Genomic DNA, 18,862 nt, shown 5'->3' with positions numbered 1-18,862 from the left:
CCACAACATATTCTCAGAGAAAGTAACACCTGAGAGCTTAAAGGAGTTTACCATTTCAATTTTGCTAGAATTTAAATTTAGGTCTTTTGTAATGTTTACAAGTTTATTTTTAGGGCAAAAAAGCATGGCTTTTGTTTTCTTCACATTTATTTGCAATGCGTTGTTCTCACTCCATATTTCTAATCTAGACAGAGTCAGGTTTGCCATATCAATTAAGGTATTAGCATTATTTGAATTAAAGAGTATACTTGTGTCGTCAACGTAGTTGACAAATTTTGCATTTGGATTAATAGTGGTGATATCATTAACATATATATTCAAAAGGAAAGAACCCAAAATACTACCCTGTGGTACGCCGGAAAGAATAGGTTTTATGTTGGAGGAGTTTTCATTAATACTGACATATTCCATCCGATGCCCCAGATACGACCGTATTAACTCTTTCTTTTTTTTAAAGCGTGCCCTCAAATTCCATAATTATCTAATTTAGAAAGTAGAATTTTGATCATTGAGACAGTCGAAAGCTTTAGTAAAGTCTATGAATACCCCAAGGGCCATCATTTTTTTTTTTTTTCAAAGCTTTGCAAAATGAATTTTTTTTGAACAAGTAGAGCAGATTCCATAGATTTGTGCTTTTTTTAAACCGTACTGTGACACTATTATCAAGTCATACTTATTAAAAAAGTTAGTTAATCGGGTATGAATGACTTTTTCGAGTGCCTTGGAAAACACTGGCTATATTGAGATGGGTCTGTAATTTCCCATTTAATTTATGCTTCCTTTTTTATGCAATACTGAATGAAACCTTAGCAATCTGCATTCGCTTAGGAAATACTCTTGTGGCTAGGGAAATATTAAATATGTGAGTTATTACAGGTGCTAACAAATGAATCACGTGCTTTACAGGCCTTATTTGAGTACCATCTACGTCACAGCTTCCACTATTTTTAAGCTGAAAAAATACACTCAACACTTCGGGTTCTACCACAGGGTCTAAAAATATTGTGTCACTGTTTCTTTTATCGCTAAAAATAGCAGCATTATTTGTTGCAGGCATACTCGCAACATTTACAAAATGTTCGTTGAAAGCATTTGCCAATGAGCAACCAGTAAGTTCAGTGCCGTTATGCATAATTTTTTCAATAGAACTGGATGGGCGATCGTGATGAGAAAGAGAGTTTATCTGCTTCCACATGACGTCTGCACGACCCTGTGCGGCTTTGAACATGTCGAAATGATAACGCTGTCTCACACGCCGTAGTTCTTTTGTTAAGTTGTTGCGATAGTTTTTGAATATTGCTAGATCATTCTTGTTTCTTGACTTAGCGAATTTACCATACAAGACGTTTTTGTGTTAATTTTACAAAGTAGCTCTCGAGTTATCCAAGGTTTTCTTATGCATTTATTTGTTTTTATAAGTGTGAAGGGAAAGTATGTCTTATACAAACTTAGAAATAATTCAATAAAAGTGTTGTAAGCACCATCGCCACTAAGTTCGCTAGTATACTATTCCAATTTGTCTTTGAGACAGTGATTTCGAAAGCGTTTAGTTGATCTAAAGTTGTTTTTTTAATCGCTGTCCGCTTCGTTTTGCAGACCTTTTTCGGGACGTTTTTAAGAGAAATAAATATAGGGAGGTGGTCACTCAGATCACAACCAATGACACCGGCCTTTATATATTCAAGAGAGCTATTTGAAGTGAACAAATCTATTAGCGTTTCCGATAAAAGAGTAACACATGTAGGTCTATTGATAACATTTGCACAGCCATTTGCACTGATTAGAGATTCTAAAGTCTTTTACACAGCGGTATCAGCACACATATCAATGTTAAAATCCCCACCACATATTACAATGCACTTTTCTTTATTGAACCAAGGTTCCCTAAAAATAGCAATATCTGAGTTGCTATCACTGACAAGACTGCTTATCTCTTCTTTTTTTTTTGGCATGTAGCATTTGTAGAAGTGATAAAATGTGATTGCGGGGAAACAAGCAGTCCCTATCACTGTCAAACAAAATGTGAGTCACTTGGTCACATAGGTCCTGTGGCCTTTTAAACTTGTTATCGCAGCTGGCAGGCTATCAACAAAAGATGACTGTTCTTCTCAGTCAGCTTTTATTGCCTGCCTAACTGTCCTCGGTTCCGCCAAGGTCAGGGCAGTGCAATTTACTGAATCATGCCAAAAGTAAGGTTGGGTTATGTTTTGGGGAGTGTGGGATCTCTGGGGATAAGGAGTAGTAAATTTTTGTGCACAAAATGCGTGATTATTGTGCGATGGCTAAACCAGGCAGATGTCTGCCGCAAACTTGTGCATTTGCCGAGAGAAAGGAAATTGAACTGAAGGCGGAGGACTAGCGCAGAAAAATGTGATGTCAGAGTGGAAGTCACTGGAATTGTTTCAGTTTTACTATGTGTTCAGAGTTTTCTTACTTAGTAAATTAACATGTTTTCGGTGTCTCGAAGGTCGTAAAATTAATGATTGGCTTATAATACTTTATTAATGAAAATGTGTTTCAGGGGACTCATTACGTCTAACATACAGAGCACTGCGACCTCATTGCACAGGTACAGGCAAAGCAGGCTGGGAAAGACCAGTGCTTTCAGTCTACAGTTTTCACGCCGAAAACTACCGGAGTTTGAATTGCAGTAATTGTTTCTCAATTGTACGAGGTGCAGTTACAAAGTTCCGAGACTAGTTTTGTTGTGTGAAGAGAAAGGGCAGCACGATAATGTGCACACAGCAGTCGAAGACCTTCACTTGTTATTTTGCCAATGGGCATCGTTCTGTGAACATTTGGCACTGCGCTACACGAGTTTTTGTGACCACATGCACAAACACAATGGCGATTTCAGTATGGACTGCAAACCGAGGCAAGAGCCAACATCAATTCTGCGTCAAACTGGGCAAATATAAAGCAGTAAAATGTAAAGACCTTGGTACCTATATTGAGATCCCACCGCGTTGTGAAAATTGGAGCCCGCAAATTATTCCAAAACTTCAGCTTTTACCTAAATCGCGAAATATTGAGCCTGCGAAAACTAAGTTGTTTATAGTATATCTAATCTAAGCCGCACCTACAGATATCTTAAATCTCCACATAGAAGAGGAAAGGAATAATGCTTCGCGGGGAGCTGGACTTCTTTTTATTACGGTTGTGAAGGGGAAAACTAGTGCAGTCATGTCTCGGTAGTATGGACCCCGTTAAATATAGATACCCCGCTATATGGACACAACTTTCGGTAACAGACTGGGAAAATACATGCATTTTTGTCTCATTATTATGAACAACTCGCATTATGGACGATTTTTTACGGGAACGGAGGTGTCCATATTTACGAGACATCACTGTATAGACGTATTTTTAACTATGGTTGGCCGACTTGAAGGTTCTTGCCCCCATAATCTAATCCATTGGAGTTCAGCTGGACACGGTACAGGGTCTTTGAATTCGCTTACTCTCTCTTGGCTACCGGGAAAATGGGAGTCTTTGTTTCTTCTTTTCACTACTACAGGTCTGCATTTAATCTGCTGTCGAGCTAATCCGACGTATCGCCCACTTTTAGGTGCGGAGGCCGTCGGTGTACCTGCCTACGAAGGATCATCCCTCGGATCAAGGTGAGAGTAAGCTCAGCCGGACCCCGAGGTGACAGACGGCTTTTCGAGACGGAGCCGTAGAGTAGCTGACAAAAAGTGCCAAAGGAAAACGGTGTTTTTTTCGTTGCAAAAGTTGACGACAGAGAGGGAGCCAAATGCTCATTCTCCGCCCAAACGTAGTGCTTGTGGTTGGGACCAAATGCCAGAGTTTCGAACTCTGTGTTCTCTGATGCAGGCGTTGTGAGCTATGTGTGTAAATTTTTAGGGAAGGGGGTTAGGAGGGGGGGGGGGGGGGGAGGTAGGGAACATTCCCAGTAGCAGATGCCATCATCTCCTTGTATTATTGGCTCCCATTTAGGTGGCAACTAAACGTTTGATGGTGCTTATCTTTGCGTTGAGAAAAATGCAATTCCCTTTCTCCCGAGCGCCCGGTGTTTAGGTCACTGTAATTTGTTCTACTGTATTTTCCGGTCTAAGTCCGCACCCAGTGTTTAGTCCGGATGCCGCGCGTAGTCCAAACTTAAGGCCTTATCTGAACAAAAAAATGACCGTACACGGTGCAGCTTGACATATGCCTGCTGTATTAGCTCACAAAGAAGCTTGTATCATGCATAAATCAGCATTTATAGACTCTTATTTATAAAATCTTTAATTTCTTGGCACAGTGAAGCATCTAGAAAAAAAAATCCTCGTATAGTTTGCACCTGAAGATAGTTTGCACCGAGTAAAATTTCAACTTTTAACCATCTACTATTGTCCGGAAAATATGGTAATTTCGGTACTTAAATATACACTCTGAGTTAGGTTGAGTAATGAAGTTAATTCTGTGTTTGATGCAAGCTTTTGCTTAGCTATTTTCTGAAAGTGGCTTTTACAGCTCTACTCGTAAGGAAGGAGGTTTGTGCTCTATGTAGGCTGCCTTGTTGTCGATTTTACAGACCATGTCATGAGAGGTTCGTAGGCTACGCGCCATTTTCTTTACAAAATGTTGACATGATTAAGCTCTCAATGCCTCAAATATATATATATATATATCTTATATTTATTGTTGTATTGAGAACTGGAAATGTTGTCCCTTGGTTGAAGCATGCATATTCCAAGAAACAATTTTGTTGTACCCAGGATTCCTAATTTTTAGTTGCGTTTAAATACTAAGCACTTGACTACTTCTGAAATTTGAATATTTATAACTCAACAAAAATTGAATGTACGAGGTTTTAGAATATTTGAAACTGAGTTCAAGTTGAATCAAGTAAGGTATTTCAATTACCTGTATGGGAAACAAATGATGTCAGTAAAATGAATGACAATACCTTATGACAACGCTTGTCATAAGGGCCACTCTTTGTTATGTTCTACATATTGTATGATTATAATGCACTTAAATGCAAAGATTCAAGCGAGCTGGACAAGAATGACGAAAAATCTTTGGAGAAGGGGTTCTTCTTCTCCAGGGATCATTTTCGTCGTTACATATTGTATACATGTACTATGAGTAGAAACCATGTGCAGAGCTGGGCACAGTAAGCACGATCCAGCCATCGCCTGTTTTTCCTTTCTTCCTCTCTCAGTAGCGACACCCAAAACAACCTGCGTTCTGGAATGTTTTGGGCACTCATTTCTATGCTATAAAAGTTTGGGTTACCTCAATACTACGCTGTGTCGTGCAGCCTATTGTTAAGCCTACTTAAAACAGCGAGACAGTAAAATAACTAACGTGGCAAATTTTTAGCGCAGTAGTATCTGTTTTAGGACTGGCACAGCATCGTGTAATGTTGTAACAAAAATATGATAATGCGGTCCATTGTCTCTACAGAAGACAGTGTCTTTAGGCAGGAATCAAACTACTGACCTCTTGCTCAGCGAGCCAATAACTTATTCCCTGCCACAACGTAAGATATGCATAGGTGTGGATACTGCGCGTGTCACAGCTGCCGGACAACTCCTTTTCTCGCCTTGGTTGCAAGTAGTGCCTCCAGATGGCTCTTCGACAATGGGCTAGTAGTTGCCTGTCGCGGGCCCGGTTTTCCATGCTTTTCTATGTGAGACATGCTTGTTTCTAAAGTCATTTTCTGCATCTGCTGCGTCACGTGGAACTTGGCACTTCTGCTATGCGTGTTGCATGGACACAGCTTCGTCAATGACCCTAGTTTCGTGCCTCAACGGCGGCAAGAATAGTTTTAGGAACGCGTTGAAGCGGAGAGGTCCCTGGCGCGGTGTTCAAACCAGCGTTCGTCAAGGTCAGAGCAGACGCGCCGCGCAGGATGCTCAGACGCACAGCTGCTATGGCAAAGAGAGGCTTTTTTTTTGTTGGTTTCTTTTTTTTTCCGATTGCGCCATCTGGCCGGTGGACACGCTATTGGAATAGGCTACTGGGGCACGCACCAACAGAACCTTATCTGGTTAAACGCTTTGCCGCGTTTTCCGTGCTGTGTGTCCACGCCGATACTAACTAATGTTTGTTAATCAACTTTTCAGTTATTGGTCATGTTGAAATTGTAGTATTGACTGAAATTACTACTAGAAGGCCTGACCATTTTAAAGGATTTTCAGAAAAGGTAGTGGTTGTTTAGATAGTAATCAATGCATTTTCAATGTTTTTTGCCTAATTTAAAAAACGGTATAAAAAGAGTGTTGCAAGCTTTGCCCACAATGGCGCTCGCAACAGTGACGTGGTTGTTTCAGTCATGTAGTCACTTGTGTTGTCGGCACACACACCAGGACATGCGGTCGAGATAGTTATGATGATGTGATTGAAGCGACGACATCACTCTTCGGAGCGTCATTGTGGGCAGGGCTTGTGACGCTCTTTGAGAGCGCAATTCTTAAATCTGGCGAAAATATGCAAAAATTGATAGATTATTATCTAAAAAGAAACCTTTCTGCAAATTCTTTAAAACTGTTACCTCTACACCCAGCAACTAAAAAGGTAATTTGTTTTAGTTAATTATTAACTCACCACAATGATTATCCCCTCATCTAATGTCTGCTGAGCTTGATAAATGCAGGGTAAAGACAGAACTTAACTAACTCTCACCCACTATTAGTAAAAAGTTTGTTCGAATTAATACAGAGTACCCTGGAAGTCGTACGATTCAAGCAACCTTGAAAACCGAAAAGTTGGGAAGAAGTATCTTTTTGGAAAACCACTTTTTCGGGTTGAATAATTCATAAGACTACCTCCTCCGTAATTATCAGCATTTAATTCACCGAAAATATATTGGTTGTTCTCCCTCCGTTGCCACGGCTGCCGCGCCTCCACGGGCTCGTTCAGCTCTCTTCATCCGGTACGGTCGTTTGCAGCATTTCGCTTTAGTAGTTTGCATACTTTGCCTGCGTCTTTCGTGACCGCACTGGATGCAGAGAACAAGGTATGAGACGGTGCACGCATTGGACGCACAAAAGTGGTTCGTGCAAGTTCCTTCGCATGGCGAACATCATAAGCAGCATCTCGGCGACTCGCCTCTGCGCGGCTGGCCACCGATGCTCGTCGTGTCGCCACTTTCGACGATGATACTTCTATGCCGTCAGTTGTCGACACTGAACAAAATCAGCAAAGCAGAACAAGAAAAAATTGTGCATTTTCAAGTGCTGAAAAACAAGCAAGAGTTGAGAAGGATATGAAACAGGATTTAATACGGTTACTGTGGCACTTCACTCTCTGAAAGTGTCAGTCAGCTTGGCGCACGACCCGGCCATTCGCCAAGAACAGCTTCTTCTCCAGAGCTTGCAAGCTCTTCTCCCCAGCAGCTGTTTTTATGGTTGAAGAAAGTTCACATTGATCCAATGCGGCGACGGTTTGAACGAAAGTAGCTGCTGGCGGCTTCTCTCACTCATTGTCGTCGTTGTCATCACTTCGTCTGTCGTCAATTTGTCTGGATATAACTCCGCCATGGTGTCCGCAACACTTTGTGGCTCGCTCGTTGTGAGGTCATGGTCCATTGCGAGGAATTGGCCGAACGCAAGATAAATGCCGGCGGGCTCCTCGTCCAGTTGTCTAGGAACAGCAGTCCCTTGCGGTCCATGCACTCCAGTCGCCTGTCGAGATATCGGGAGGGCCATCCGGGCCTTCAAGTTCTGCTCGTAGAAGCGAGGAACTCGGGAATTATTCTTGGGGCACGTTGGCCGCTTTTATTTCCTGATTATCTGCGGCGCAATCATCTATGATCCTTCTTCGTTGCAGCAGAGCAGCACCGTGATTCAATTTTTGCTGACTTTACCGCCATAACATGATTCCCACTTCATACCTGGGGACTTCGTCGGCCGAACTAAAAGAATGGTCGAAGTTTGTCCTTATTAAACACGTTGAGTGGATTGTATGCGTTAACAACGCCCAGAAGCGTTGCAATCGACTTCTCGACGTCTGTTCACACTTGCCGCTTCTCCAATCACTCGGCGGTAGATTCCATGCTCAGTTTTAAATCAACTTATCTAGCCGTTGGAAGTGGTGAAGTCGTTGGTATTTGTCTTTTCAGCGATCTTGTGGCTTTTTTCTGAAGGATGCTGCCATCAAAATTCAGACCGGATGCTCAAGGTCGCTTAAATTACGTAAGCGAAGCAACTCACAACTGTCCATGCTTTGCTCTACGATGCCTGCTTTGTCCCCAAGTCAAACACAAAGGCGTCTCCTTCTGTGTCTTTTCTTTTGGAGACTACGGTATTCACCGTGAAAGCAGGCGGCCTAGGTTCCTTCGCTACGTCGATCCGTTTTTTTCTTGGGGTCCTGGTCGGCCACAGCAAGGGTGTTTAGCTTTTTCTTGAAAGACGGGGGTTTTCTGCTTTCACGTTGCCATCGCAGTCCTAAATGCCAGATATATTAAATTAAAGAAAACGCTGTAAAAAAAAAAAATTCGCTAAGTTTTTGAGAGACGAGGCATTGCGACAAATGGAAATCATATTCTAAAATCAAAAACGAATCGGGTGAAAATAACGAACAAGCGAACTTTCAATTTACATTAATAAAAAGAAAGTTGAAAAGATGCTATTTTAGATTATGTTTTCCTGCCAAACTTGTTATTGTGGCGAGGCACACTGTGGCAAAGATTGTACTTCCCAGCCAGCAATGTTTGCTTCTATCCTGCCATAGCTAACTGGCCGCGTTTACGCCGAGGTCATCATTGATCCGAACACTATGATTACTAGGAGTAGGCTATCTTTCGGCGTTTAAAAGAATATAGCAAATCGAGCCAAAAATAGGGGGCAGTTTATCTTTCGGGGTTGAGGCTTCTCCCAGAATACTACGGAAGTTTATTTTTTTTGTTTGTTTTAAAGCGACACGCTTAAAGTGCTTGCTGGAGTTACCTAGAGTAACTCCCAATCACGTGTCTGTCTGGGAACCGCTTAAAAATAAATATGCGAATTTACCGCTCCTGGCACTAACCGCACTAACGCCGTAAAATTTACTCCCGTGGACGCGGGTAGTGTGAAATATGCCCGCGTCCAGCTTTGCTCTATTTGTTTTCGCTTTATGGATTCACTTTATGGAACACATCCTGAGTTCCCCGTCAATGCCTTGCTTGCACCGCGACCCATGCCTTCCCGATCGAGGCAGAAACACGCTGATCACATTACAGTTGAGGCAATTGATCGCCATACCCTCGCTATGGAGCAATAATAAAGCATGCCGACGTACGTGGCGCGAGGACTTCACTCGCATCGGTCGCAACCATTGGTGGAAGCTTTGGTGTTCGTGCTGCTTCGATCGTCTGCTTCGATGCTTCCGGTTCGATCATTGTACTTTGCTTCGATCATTTGTACATTTTCAGCAATGCCTCATTTATCCAATACCATCGTCATGACTTTATCTCGTGTTGCCGTAAAATAATGAAACTGAAATGGAGCGAGTGAGTACAGGTTGAGCGCTTGACGAGCGCTCCACATTTGCAAGAGGAGAGTTCCGTCGGCTGACCGCCAAACAATGTATCATCCAAACAAAAAAGTTTACGAAAGGTGGAACATACTTCCGGGAAATTCGTGTTATCCGGGAACGTATGGACCAGTAAAAAGAAGGGCGCAAATCTAGGGACATCTCTCGTGGCCAGGATTGCTAATGTAGTATAAGCTGGGAGATGGTATCATCCTGGAGCATATCAGTGAGGTCCTACTGTACCGTGTTCTCTGCTGTAGTACTGCGGCTTCAGTAGGGACGGTTGTAGTTTGATATACGAGGGGCGTTCATAAAGTTTGTAGTACCGGCACCAAAAGTTGAAGAAAAGGGTACAAAACAGGCATCAACTCGAGTGCGTCCCTCTAGTTTCGGCGCCCTATGAACATTGCACGCTATACGACGAGGCTTTTCGCACGCCTGGTTCCGCGGCTGCCCGTCTCTGTGCAGAGAGACCTCTGGAAGGAAGCATCCGCTGAAATGTTGCAGCTGTGCAAGAATGCCCTTGAGGAATTTTCTGACCGCCTTATCACTATGAACAAGTGTTGGGTTCATCGCTACAATTCAGAGACGAAATTACGAATCAAACGTTGGCAGGGTGCGAACTTGCCAGTGACAAAAAAGCCGGGACTGCACCGTCGTCGGAAAAGGTTGTGCTAAGCGTGTTTTGGGACTGCATTGGTAGATCTATCATTCTTTCGCCAAAGTTCCTTTGTGCTTTGATTTAATGCTGTCTATAAGTTACAATTTTTTTCTGTCGTAATACTTAGCAACATATTGAATTTAAAAATAAAGTATGCTTAGCTTACATTTTTATTTTATTTTTTTAAGTTAGTTGTGTATATAAATGCTATTTTAGGTTTATTTATTTAGTATTTCTTCATTTATATTGTCCCGATTTTCTGGCCCTCGAGACCGCGACAGATTCCCAATTTGGCCTGTTGGCCAAAATGTTTGGAGACCCCCCCACTGTAGACGTAGATCCTGCGATTCATTCGAATGTGTTTGCTCTTGCGCAGTGATCACCACGGAGAAGACCAACATTCTTCTGAGGTACCTTCACCAACAGTGGGACAAAAAGGTGAGGCTCTGCATGGTCTACTCTGTTTCATCTTAAGGTCGACCACAACGGACGCTCTGAGGCATCCCGACCAATCTGGAACTCTGAACGTATCACGTGACTATAGGTCCCGCACATTGCTGCGCCTCCCCTGTCCCCCCCAAAAGCTTCACGACACTCACTGTGCATTGGATTGGCTTGGATTGCTCATAGCGTCCTCTGTGGTCCGTCGTAAAGTCTGTTTGCACTCCAAAGTTGGCAAAAGCAACATGTGCCGGTGCACACTGACTGCGCCACGGCGCCCCGCACCGAGAAGCGTACGAGCAACTGCGTGTACACTCCTGTGCGGTCCAGCGCGCCCCAACAAACCGCCCCACTTTGCGCACGGGCGTCTCCATGGCAGTTCTGTTGTCTCTACGCCATACTTCCGCTTCCCGGCGACGTGGTTCGAGCGAGCCGGTGGACGGAGCGCAAGAGGGCGCACGTCGAAGCAGTCTTCCGCTCGTTTTAAAGGGTCCTTTTTCCCCAGATTCGTAGGTAAAGATTTCACTAGTCGTTGCTTGCTGGCAGTTCATGCCCGCTGCCAACCGTCTCTCTCGCCTTAGCGTGCACGTACACCCAGCCGGTAGAGCTGACTAACAATCCGTCACGCACGACCCTGGCTGGGGTCGACTCGAAACAGTAGGCTGACTTGCGCAGTGAAGTTCAACACAATTTCGGACACATCCGCACCCGTAATGTCGCGCGGCTCGACGGTACGTCGTCTGTACTCTGGAAGGAGATGTGACGTGGCCTCGCCGTGCCGACCCAGACTGATCCTGAGCGTGCCGTTTTTCGGAGAGTTTTCACCCGTGCCGGTGATCTCGGGTCATGGTCCACGAGGACCTCTGTTTGGATGACGCCGGGCAGAATTCGAGGAATGCCATCCGGGTGTCATAGCATCGGCGAGTCGGCATGAAGGACCGGCACGACGGCGATGCCACCGTATCGTTTTGTCGATCGTAAAGGGGGGGGGTAGCGCATCCTCGGAGCAGTCCACGTCCACGCTCGCCCAGTTGAGCGCACAAACGTTGAGTATGCGCTCCAACTCGGCAACATGAAAACGGCGCGCGGCAAGAAAGGCAGGTTCAGATGGCAGAAATGAATCTCGTACACTCGGACCGTCCCTGACATCCAGATTCCCGAAAGGTGCGCTCGCGCTAGGGCTTCTTGGATGACCATTGGACAATGTGACGGGGAAGTTAATGTATCATTGCTTTTAATTTGGATGTAAAAAGAAAGATAATGTTGTCGTTCTCCCCCAGGTCGACGTTTCTCTTTCCTATGGGGACGTTTTGGTAGCCTGGCGATCGTTTCTTTGTCGTTTAGGTCGTGGTGTTGCACTCCCTTGTCTACCAATCAGTGGCATCTAGAGGTGACATATTCTCTCGTGTGATGGGGACAACGAAGCAGCCATTCGTTATTCCAGTGTAGCTCGAAGTATACTGAGTGACCCCGTCTAGCAGAACCATGACTTGGGAACGAGGTGCAAATTGTGCAATATGCCCTTTTTCTAGTTCTTTTTATAGCTACGTGCCCTTTTTCTCGTTCCCTTTATTGCTCTCGTTAGTCGTTGATACTTTACGATTCTTTGCCTCGCTTCATGTTTCTCGTTTGGTTCGTCCTGTCCACAAAATTGCTTCTTCTGTTCTGTCTACGAAATTGCTTCTTACGCAATGTTTTTTTAATTCTGTCGAATACTTTGTCTGAATGGACGTTCCTTTTTGTGGATAATTACCTCGATACATTTCCATTTGTTCCTCACTTTTCTTCTTCTCTTTGTCAATTGCCCATGTCCCCTTCTTGTATGAGCGTCGGCGTAACAAGCTTGTTCACATTCTTCCGCCGAACCGGCTATGACCTAGCTTGTCGGTCTGCATCTAGTCTTTGTCGTTTGCACGCAACAGACTCCCAGTGGAGTGTTGTGCTTTGTCTGTTGGTCTGGTTGGTCTTCTGTGACCAGTGGGTCGTTGGTGTAGTTGACGGCCACTATGGCGACAGTTCCGACTTCCTAATCCTTGGGACAGGCTGTCATGCCGAGTTGACTTGCTTTCACCAGGTTTTGTTATTCTATGATGCTGCTTGGATTTGGGGTGTTATGACGGTCCTCGACATTCCCTGGTTGCGTCGTTCGCTGATTCGCTAGCTGAGCTTAGAACTTGAACATTGATAGGTATCCAACGACGCAGTTGCTATGTTCTACGATGATAGTGAATTTCTCTTTGAAATCTTTGGTCTGTACGAAAGGTTCAAAGGCATCGTCTAGATAATTCGGTTGACTGTCGTAGTCCGTTAGCCCCTCGATGATTTCGTAAATTGTTTGCCCGTTGTTGTTTCTGACATGAATTCCTCGAGATATTAAAAAAGAGTCGTTACCTTTGTGCAAGATGCAGATCTTTGTTGGACTAGGTATTCGACATCGGCATCGCCGAGGGTTCTTTGGCCGTCCGTTACTTTTCTCAATGTCTCGCTCGTGTTGCCGGTCAACAGTTGGTACGTTGGCTGGTTTGATCTTTTGTCAAATCCCGCCAGGTTCTCACCATTTCATCACAACTTCTCCCGGGTTTCGGCACAGAGTTGTAAAAATTATCGACCGGTCGTTAGTTGAACGAGGTCAACAACTGCATTTATGTACAGATACTTAGGTTGCAAGGGCATCGTTCGCTTGTAGCCAGGCCTCCGTAAGGTCTTTAATCATGTAAGCCGGGTCAGTTGGGCGACATCGTACGGGATGGGGAAAGCAGCTCAGAAAACGCGGACGATGAAAAAATACATACGCTACAGGCCAACACTGTACTCGCAACTGAACAATTTTAATAGAGGAAACAAAAAAAAAAACATGTTTCCTTTTTCTGTTTCCTCTATTAAAAGCGCGTGTCCTGTATACTTCTTGCCCTTGTCTTTTTGGCGCTATTTTGTATGTTTTCTTTTTCTGTTTCCTCTATTAAAAAGATACTTCAACGAAATTTGAAATATACCGGTTGTGTCCAAAAATGGGTTGAATATGATCCACAGTATCCGTAAATGACAATAATATATTTGTGTTGTGAGCCTGGTGGGTGTATTTTCCATTATAAACTGCCCACTTGGGCAAGCGCTCGGAGAACAGCCAGCGGAGAGCATGTAACATCCAATGCAATCATGACGTAGTTCGTCTCGGGACAAGCAAAGCTACGGCGAGGCTGACGTCGAGAGGCCTAGTCGTTCCAGCCACCGAAGCGGCTGCTTTTGTATGAATTTTGAGTGACGGGTTAATCTTCTATAATCTTGTAAGGGGACAATAGCGACTTCTGGGGCACACAAAAGGGATTCTTGGGAAGTGGGGAGTTTTTCCTTCCCCCCTTCTCTCGTCGTGGCCGGAGGCAAGACAATTGCCTTCTACCTCTCAAGGTTCCTAGACGGGCATTACAAACGAGGCGTTAATGACATTCACCAGGTGCTCTTTACTAATCTTTTAATAGACCCTTTCCGGAATTCAGTGCCATCTGGTGACTCAAATGGCAGTTCATCTTTTACTATACTAATGGCGGCAATGAGCCTGTGGTCTGCAGTATATAATGGGGCACCGTCACTTAATGGTCAACGGTAAACGAGAATGTTCACTTCACTACAATTATTTTTCAAACTCTTTTAGTGTCGATGGCGAAACAAATGCAGCCAGTCGGAACCAAGCGCCAACCCACATAGACGCCTTGATAGAGTCCTATACATCAAGAGGCTTTGAAGCCGATTGAGTGCTACTAATTAGTAGCACTCAATCGGCTCAGTCCCAGTCAATCTGTTAACAAATTGACTGGGACTGAGTTAGAAATGAACGCTTACGCAGCTCTTGCTTCCAATTCCTGCTTCACGTCGCGCTAACACCTAGAATGTATAGGCTTCGAATCATCTGCTCAGGAGCATCTTCAACTTCTTCCTTCATCAGTAAACAGAAGGCCGCCATTAGTATAGCACATATGCCGTTTTCAGATGATGATGATAGTGATCAAAGTGGCCAGACTGAATTCTGGAAAGGGTCTATTTGTTTTAAAATTCTTTTTCGTGGCTTTTTTAACAAGATATTTGTGTGTTCGATGTGATACTGGTCCTTTGAATACATATAGACCAAGAAATAAGCAACAAAATTTTGTTGTAGTATCCCTTTAAGAGCCCCTTTCAGACACAGGACTGATTCAGTGAAGCACAGAACGGCAATTAATAATGAAGAAGAGTGAGACCTGCTCGGCCCCTACTTATGAATCAGACGGGGATGTGTGTCCGCTAGAATAGTGCTCAAACTAGGAAAACACTTTTACTTTGTAGCACTAAAAGTTAGGGAAACCCACGGGAGTGGAACCCCGTTCGAGAACCTAGGTTTCGTGACTTCCTTTTGAAGGTTGTGGCAGGAAGACCAACTCATTGTGCAAGACGTTGTACGGCAAGAAGGTTTGTGTGTGGTATTACACTGGCAGTAATATGAGCTCCACCCTCCCTATTTTATTTACCCAACCTTGCCCCGCGCAACTCTTTTGAAAAAGAGTTTACGGAGGGAAAAAGTTTGCCATTGTGGAAGAAGTGAAACAAAGAATGGCGAAGGCACCGAAAGGCATCAACCTCGCCGAGTTCAAAGGCTGTCTTGAGCATTGAAAGAAGCATTTCGACGAGTGAATTGCGTCGTGCGTAAAGTATTTTGAAGGTAATTTTTACACATTTGAATGTGTAAAAATAAATCTGCGATTTAATAAAAATAATTTGCGGTTTCCTTCGAGTCTCCCCTGGCACAAGTATCTTGATTCACCCCATTGAGAGGTGAATTAGTGACATTCATCGAGAACCCTTTTTGCTAGGGCTCGAGAGGTGAAAATGAGATAGTTTTAACGTTACGTGATGCCCTGGCATCGAGCTCGCAAAAGCAATCTAATCCCTACGGATTGCTTATATGGCCTTCACCCGTGTGTTGGTGGAGCCTAACATGTGGCTTTTCTCACAAAAACCAAGCCCCATGACATGTCCTGAGTGTAAAACTTTTTTGTGGGCTCTCTGAAGTGTTTTATGAAGCGTTCTCAAGTACTGTTCGGGCCTAAAAATATTTGTATAAATAATTCAATGAACTGAGTACAATGACACTTTTTCAAAGGCGTGCTTAGGTGGTGCATTGGTCATACTCTAATTGCACGAGTGTTAGATTTGGGTGAAAAAATTAAGCCTAAAAATGCTGTTTTCCTTGCGTACAGGGAGGGAGCAAAATGGTAAAAAAACATCCGGTTGATGCTGCTACTTACAGATGTTGCAACATAGAGCAAAAAGGTGAAAATTTTTTTCAGACAAACGCCCAGAAGCAGATGGGAGCGTGTGTGGTACGACCTGTAAGCGAGGAGGTTTTCACTATTTTTCACCTGTGTGTGGAAGAAAAGGAGATTTTTGGAAAACCTGTGAAATCGTTTCCGGAAACCCGTGAAATTTGAGGACGATAAATGCACTACCTTAAGACAGATTTTCAAGAAATTTCAATGTTATTTTTAAAAAAAATGTCTGGATAGCGGTTGGAAACAGCCTTGAGCTTGGTTGTGGCTCGTGCTTTTCCTTGTCACTCGCATCTCCTTGAAGCCCCTTGTGTTTGGTCCTTGCAGCAGTCGAGCTCCAAGAAGCGCGACGCCAATCGCAGCGGCCTTTCGCAAGACGAAGACACCACGACGCCGCGGAAACGTGCGCGTGCGGACACCTCCAACACGGATGCAGACTCCCCGTGAACCGGCCGGCCGGACGCAACTGGCGCGCACGTGGAGCAAACACTCGTCGTCCACACTGTGCTTCTTCCTTAACGGATCAGCCTTTTTCTTTTTTTTTGTTCTCGCTCTTTTGGAGTTTCTTAAAAACTGAATTCGATCTAGGGATTTCATTAAAAAAAAAACGATTGGAGTCATCCGGGCGAGCTCTCTTCCACCCGTCGTCGTGCCGTCTCCTCGTAGGACGACGCGACTCGAACTCAGCAGTCTGTCGCTGCGGGTAACTTAAAAAAAAGGGCTTTTTTTTTATTCCTCTCATTTGTCCATTGAGTTAAAAATATGTGAAAAAATAGTAAAAATTTTGACAATGTATTTTTTTCTCTTCTTGTTTCGCATTTTTGTTTTGCCAGCGCACGCAGTACTCCGGCTGCTGCCGTCCTCGGCACAATGTTGCCCAGAGAGGCGTTCACTCGCCAGAACCTGTCTCATTATTTGCTATAATTGGAAAGCGAAGACCTGTAAATCATTTCAGAGTTGCACGCATTCCCAGAGGGCACAGGTCCGAGCAGGCAGATAGCCTCACAATGAGGCTGGCAGTTAAGAACTAGAGCGAGCGGAAAGCTTCCGCAGGGCGACGTCGTCCTGCCCGTAGCCTTAGAGGTGCCACAAGGTGGCTTTGGGCCCCTGTTCCAAGTTGATTGGGTGAATTTTGAGAGCAGCTGTCCGTCTGGCTCCAGGTTACACGATCCGTGGCACAAATGCTTTTATTTAAGTCATGCAACAGCTTCTATCGGGGAGTCGACTAGGATGCGACGAGGTGATACCGAAGAACTCAAATTTGTATGTTTTGTTATTAGAGGTGGTTGAATTACGCGAGCACCGAGATAGACAAAAATCAAGTGCCGAGGTTTCTTTTGATTAAACATATTGGCTCAGTGAAATACAGAACAGGTAAGACGTGTACTGTTGCGAATTTGTTATTAAAGGGGGTCCATGCATTTGTATGCCTGGAGTGTCTCGCTGTGGCTAGCATAACCCGTTTTCCAGGCCTCGCTTAGATTGGAGAATTCATGTGGACAAGATTTTCATTCCTTTCCAAGCATGGCAAAAGTGGTGTGTGACCATGTGAACAGTCGCCTGGAACACTTTATTACGTAAGGAGTCTCGTGCCATGTTGCACCACATTTGATTGAGAGCATGCCTTAGCGGTAAGCTGTTATGCATTGAGTGTTGTGAACTCTGGCTGGTGCCAATGTGAGAAATGTAAGATGAGAGCATTCAGAGCCGAAGGATTCTTCCGAAAGGTCGTGGTCTGACCGCGGAAGACACAACATCTTTTTGTTTAGCGGATGCAAATGTTGCCGAACAACTTGTTGGCTAGGCACCACGAGACAAACATTTTAACGATACACACTCGACGTGTTTGTTGCTCGTTGGCGGCACTCAAGCGCTGGAAGGCTCACCAACTAGACGCGTCTGTCGTGTTTTCAGGCAGAGTTGGCCAGCTATTCTGTCTAGAGGGTTCTGTCTTTGGATATGGCTCCGACTTGCACGTGCGAACAAGGTACGAGAAACGATATTGCTGCCAGTAAACTTGCCAAGAAGAATGTTCGGGGGTCTGCGACACGTAGTAGACCGCCCCTGCTCTGAATGTTGCTATGCGTTTGTGTACATGTTCGAATTGAGTGCCGCAAAACGTTGGGTCGTCACAATGGCCGAAAATCCCTCTCACGTTTTTCGACGGCAATGTGTGTATGTGTGTGCGCGCTTTTTGGAACCTTGTTTTTGAGGAGAGGTGTGTACTTTGCATGGGGTACAAGGAGAAAGCTCATGGGGTCGAGAACTTTGTTGTGTACAGATAGCTTTGCTTTCCAGGAGATGGCGGAGTCGGTACGTCGAGATGCATCATTGTTTTCTTTGTTCACCCGAAGAGATTTGCAAACTGGTACCTATGCATGCCTCTGTGAGCAACGTGATTGTGCGTTTCTTTCTCTGGAGAGCTGTTCTTTGTGTTGTGTATGGCCAGTGTTTGTCGGTCTTTGTTTTTGTCCATGGAAAGGAGCTCTTATGGCAGAGTGTTGAAATTCAGAAATACGATGGACCGACATTGCTTTTTTATATTTTTGTTTTCTTTGCTACTATGGATACAGATGTGTTATTATCAAGGAGGATGTCGTTTGTTTCTTAGCATCATAATAAAAGTTCCCCAAGCTATTTTGTGAATTGAATGGAGGTTGCCGATGGAAGGGAAGTGCGTATTGTCTTTCTCGCATCTACATCAGGTAACACCAAAGGGGTCTCTAGTAAAGACTAGAATTAGTAGGTTTATTTCGGTTGGCCCATTGTTGCGATCCTGGATCAAGGTGTGCCGAATGGCCTCGTGCTGACGTGCCCACTCGGCAATCCGCAAGCGAATGAAACCTGGACTGTTGTTCAATGTCATGCAGGATGCTTTCCCCTACTATAGTCGGGTACAAGTTAAGAGTGCACCAAATAAGCACCACCACATTCCAGCCACGGCATTGAATTACTCCACAAACCAGCCAGAAGAGGAAGAAAACAAATTAGTTTATAC

At 44.3% G+C, this 18,862-nt stretch overlaps 1 protein-coding gene across 1 annotated transcript in view; it reads left to right on the top strand.

Moving 5' to 3' along the window:
* Positions 1–18,501, top strand: part of LOC120836559 (DET1- and DDB1-associated protein 1) — a 28,477-nt gene extending 9,976 nt beyond the window's left edge. The window contains exons 3-5 of the mRNA XM_040205528.2: positions 3,569–3,620; positions 10,503–10,564; positions 16,192–18,501. Of these exons, the coding sequence (XP_040061462.1) occupies positions 3,569–3,620; positions 10,503–10,564; positions 16,192–16,311 (234 nt within the window). The 3' untranslated portion in view covers positions 16,312–18,501. The remainder of the gene's footprint in view (positions 1–3,568; positions 3,621–10,502; positions 10,565–16,191) is intronic.
* Positions 18,502–18,862: the final 361 nt, after the last annotated feature.

This window comes from Ixodes scapularis, unplaced genomic scaffold (assembly GCF_016920785.2).
Source record: "Ixodes scapularis isolate PalLabHiFi unplaced genomic scaffold, ASM1692078v2 PGA_scaffold11__112_contigs__length_91849675, whole genome shotgun sequence".
NCBI lineage: Eukaryota > Metazoa > Arthropoda > Arachnida > Ixodida > Ixodidae > Ixodes > Ixodes scapularis.
Note: the sequence above shows the minus strand (reverse complement) of the source record. Positions and strands in the feature narration are given on the sequence as shown.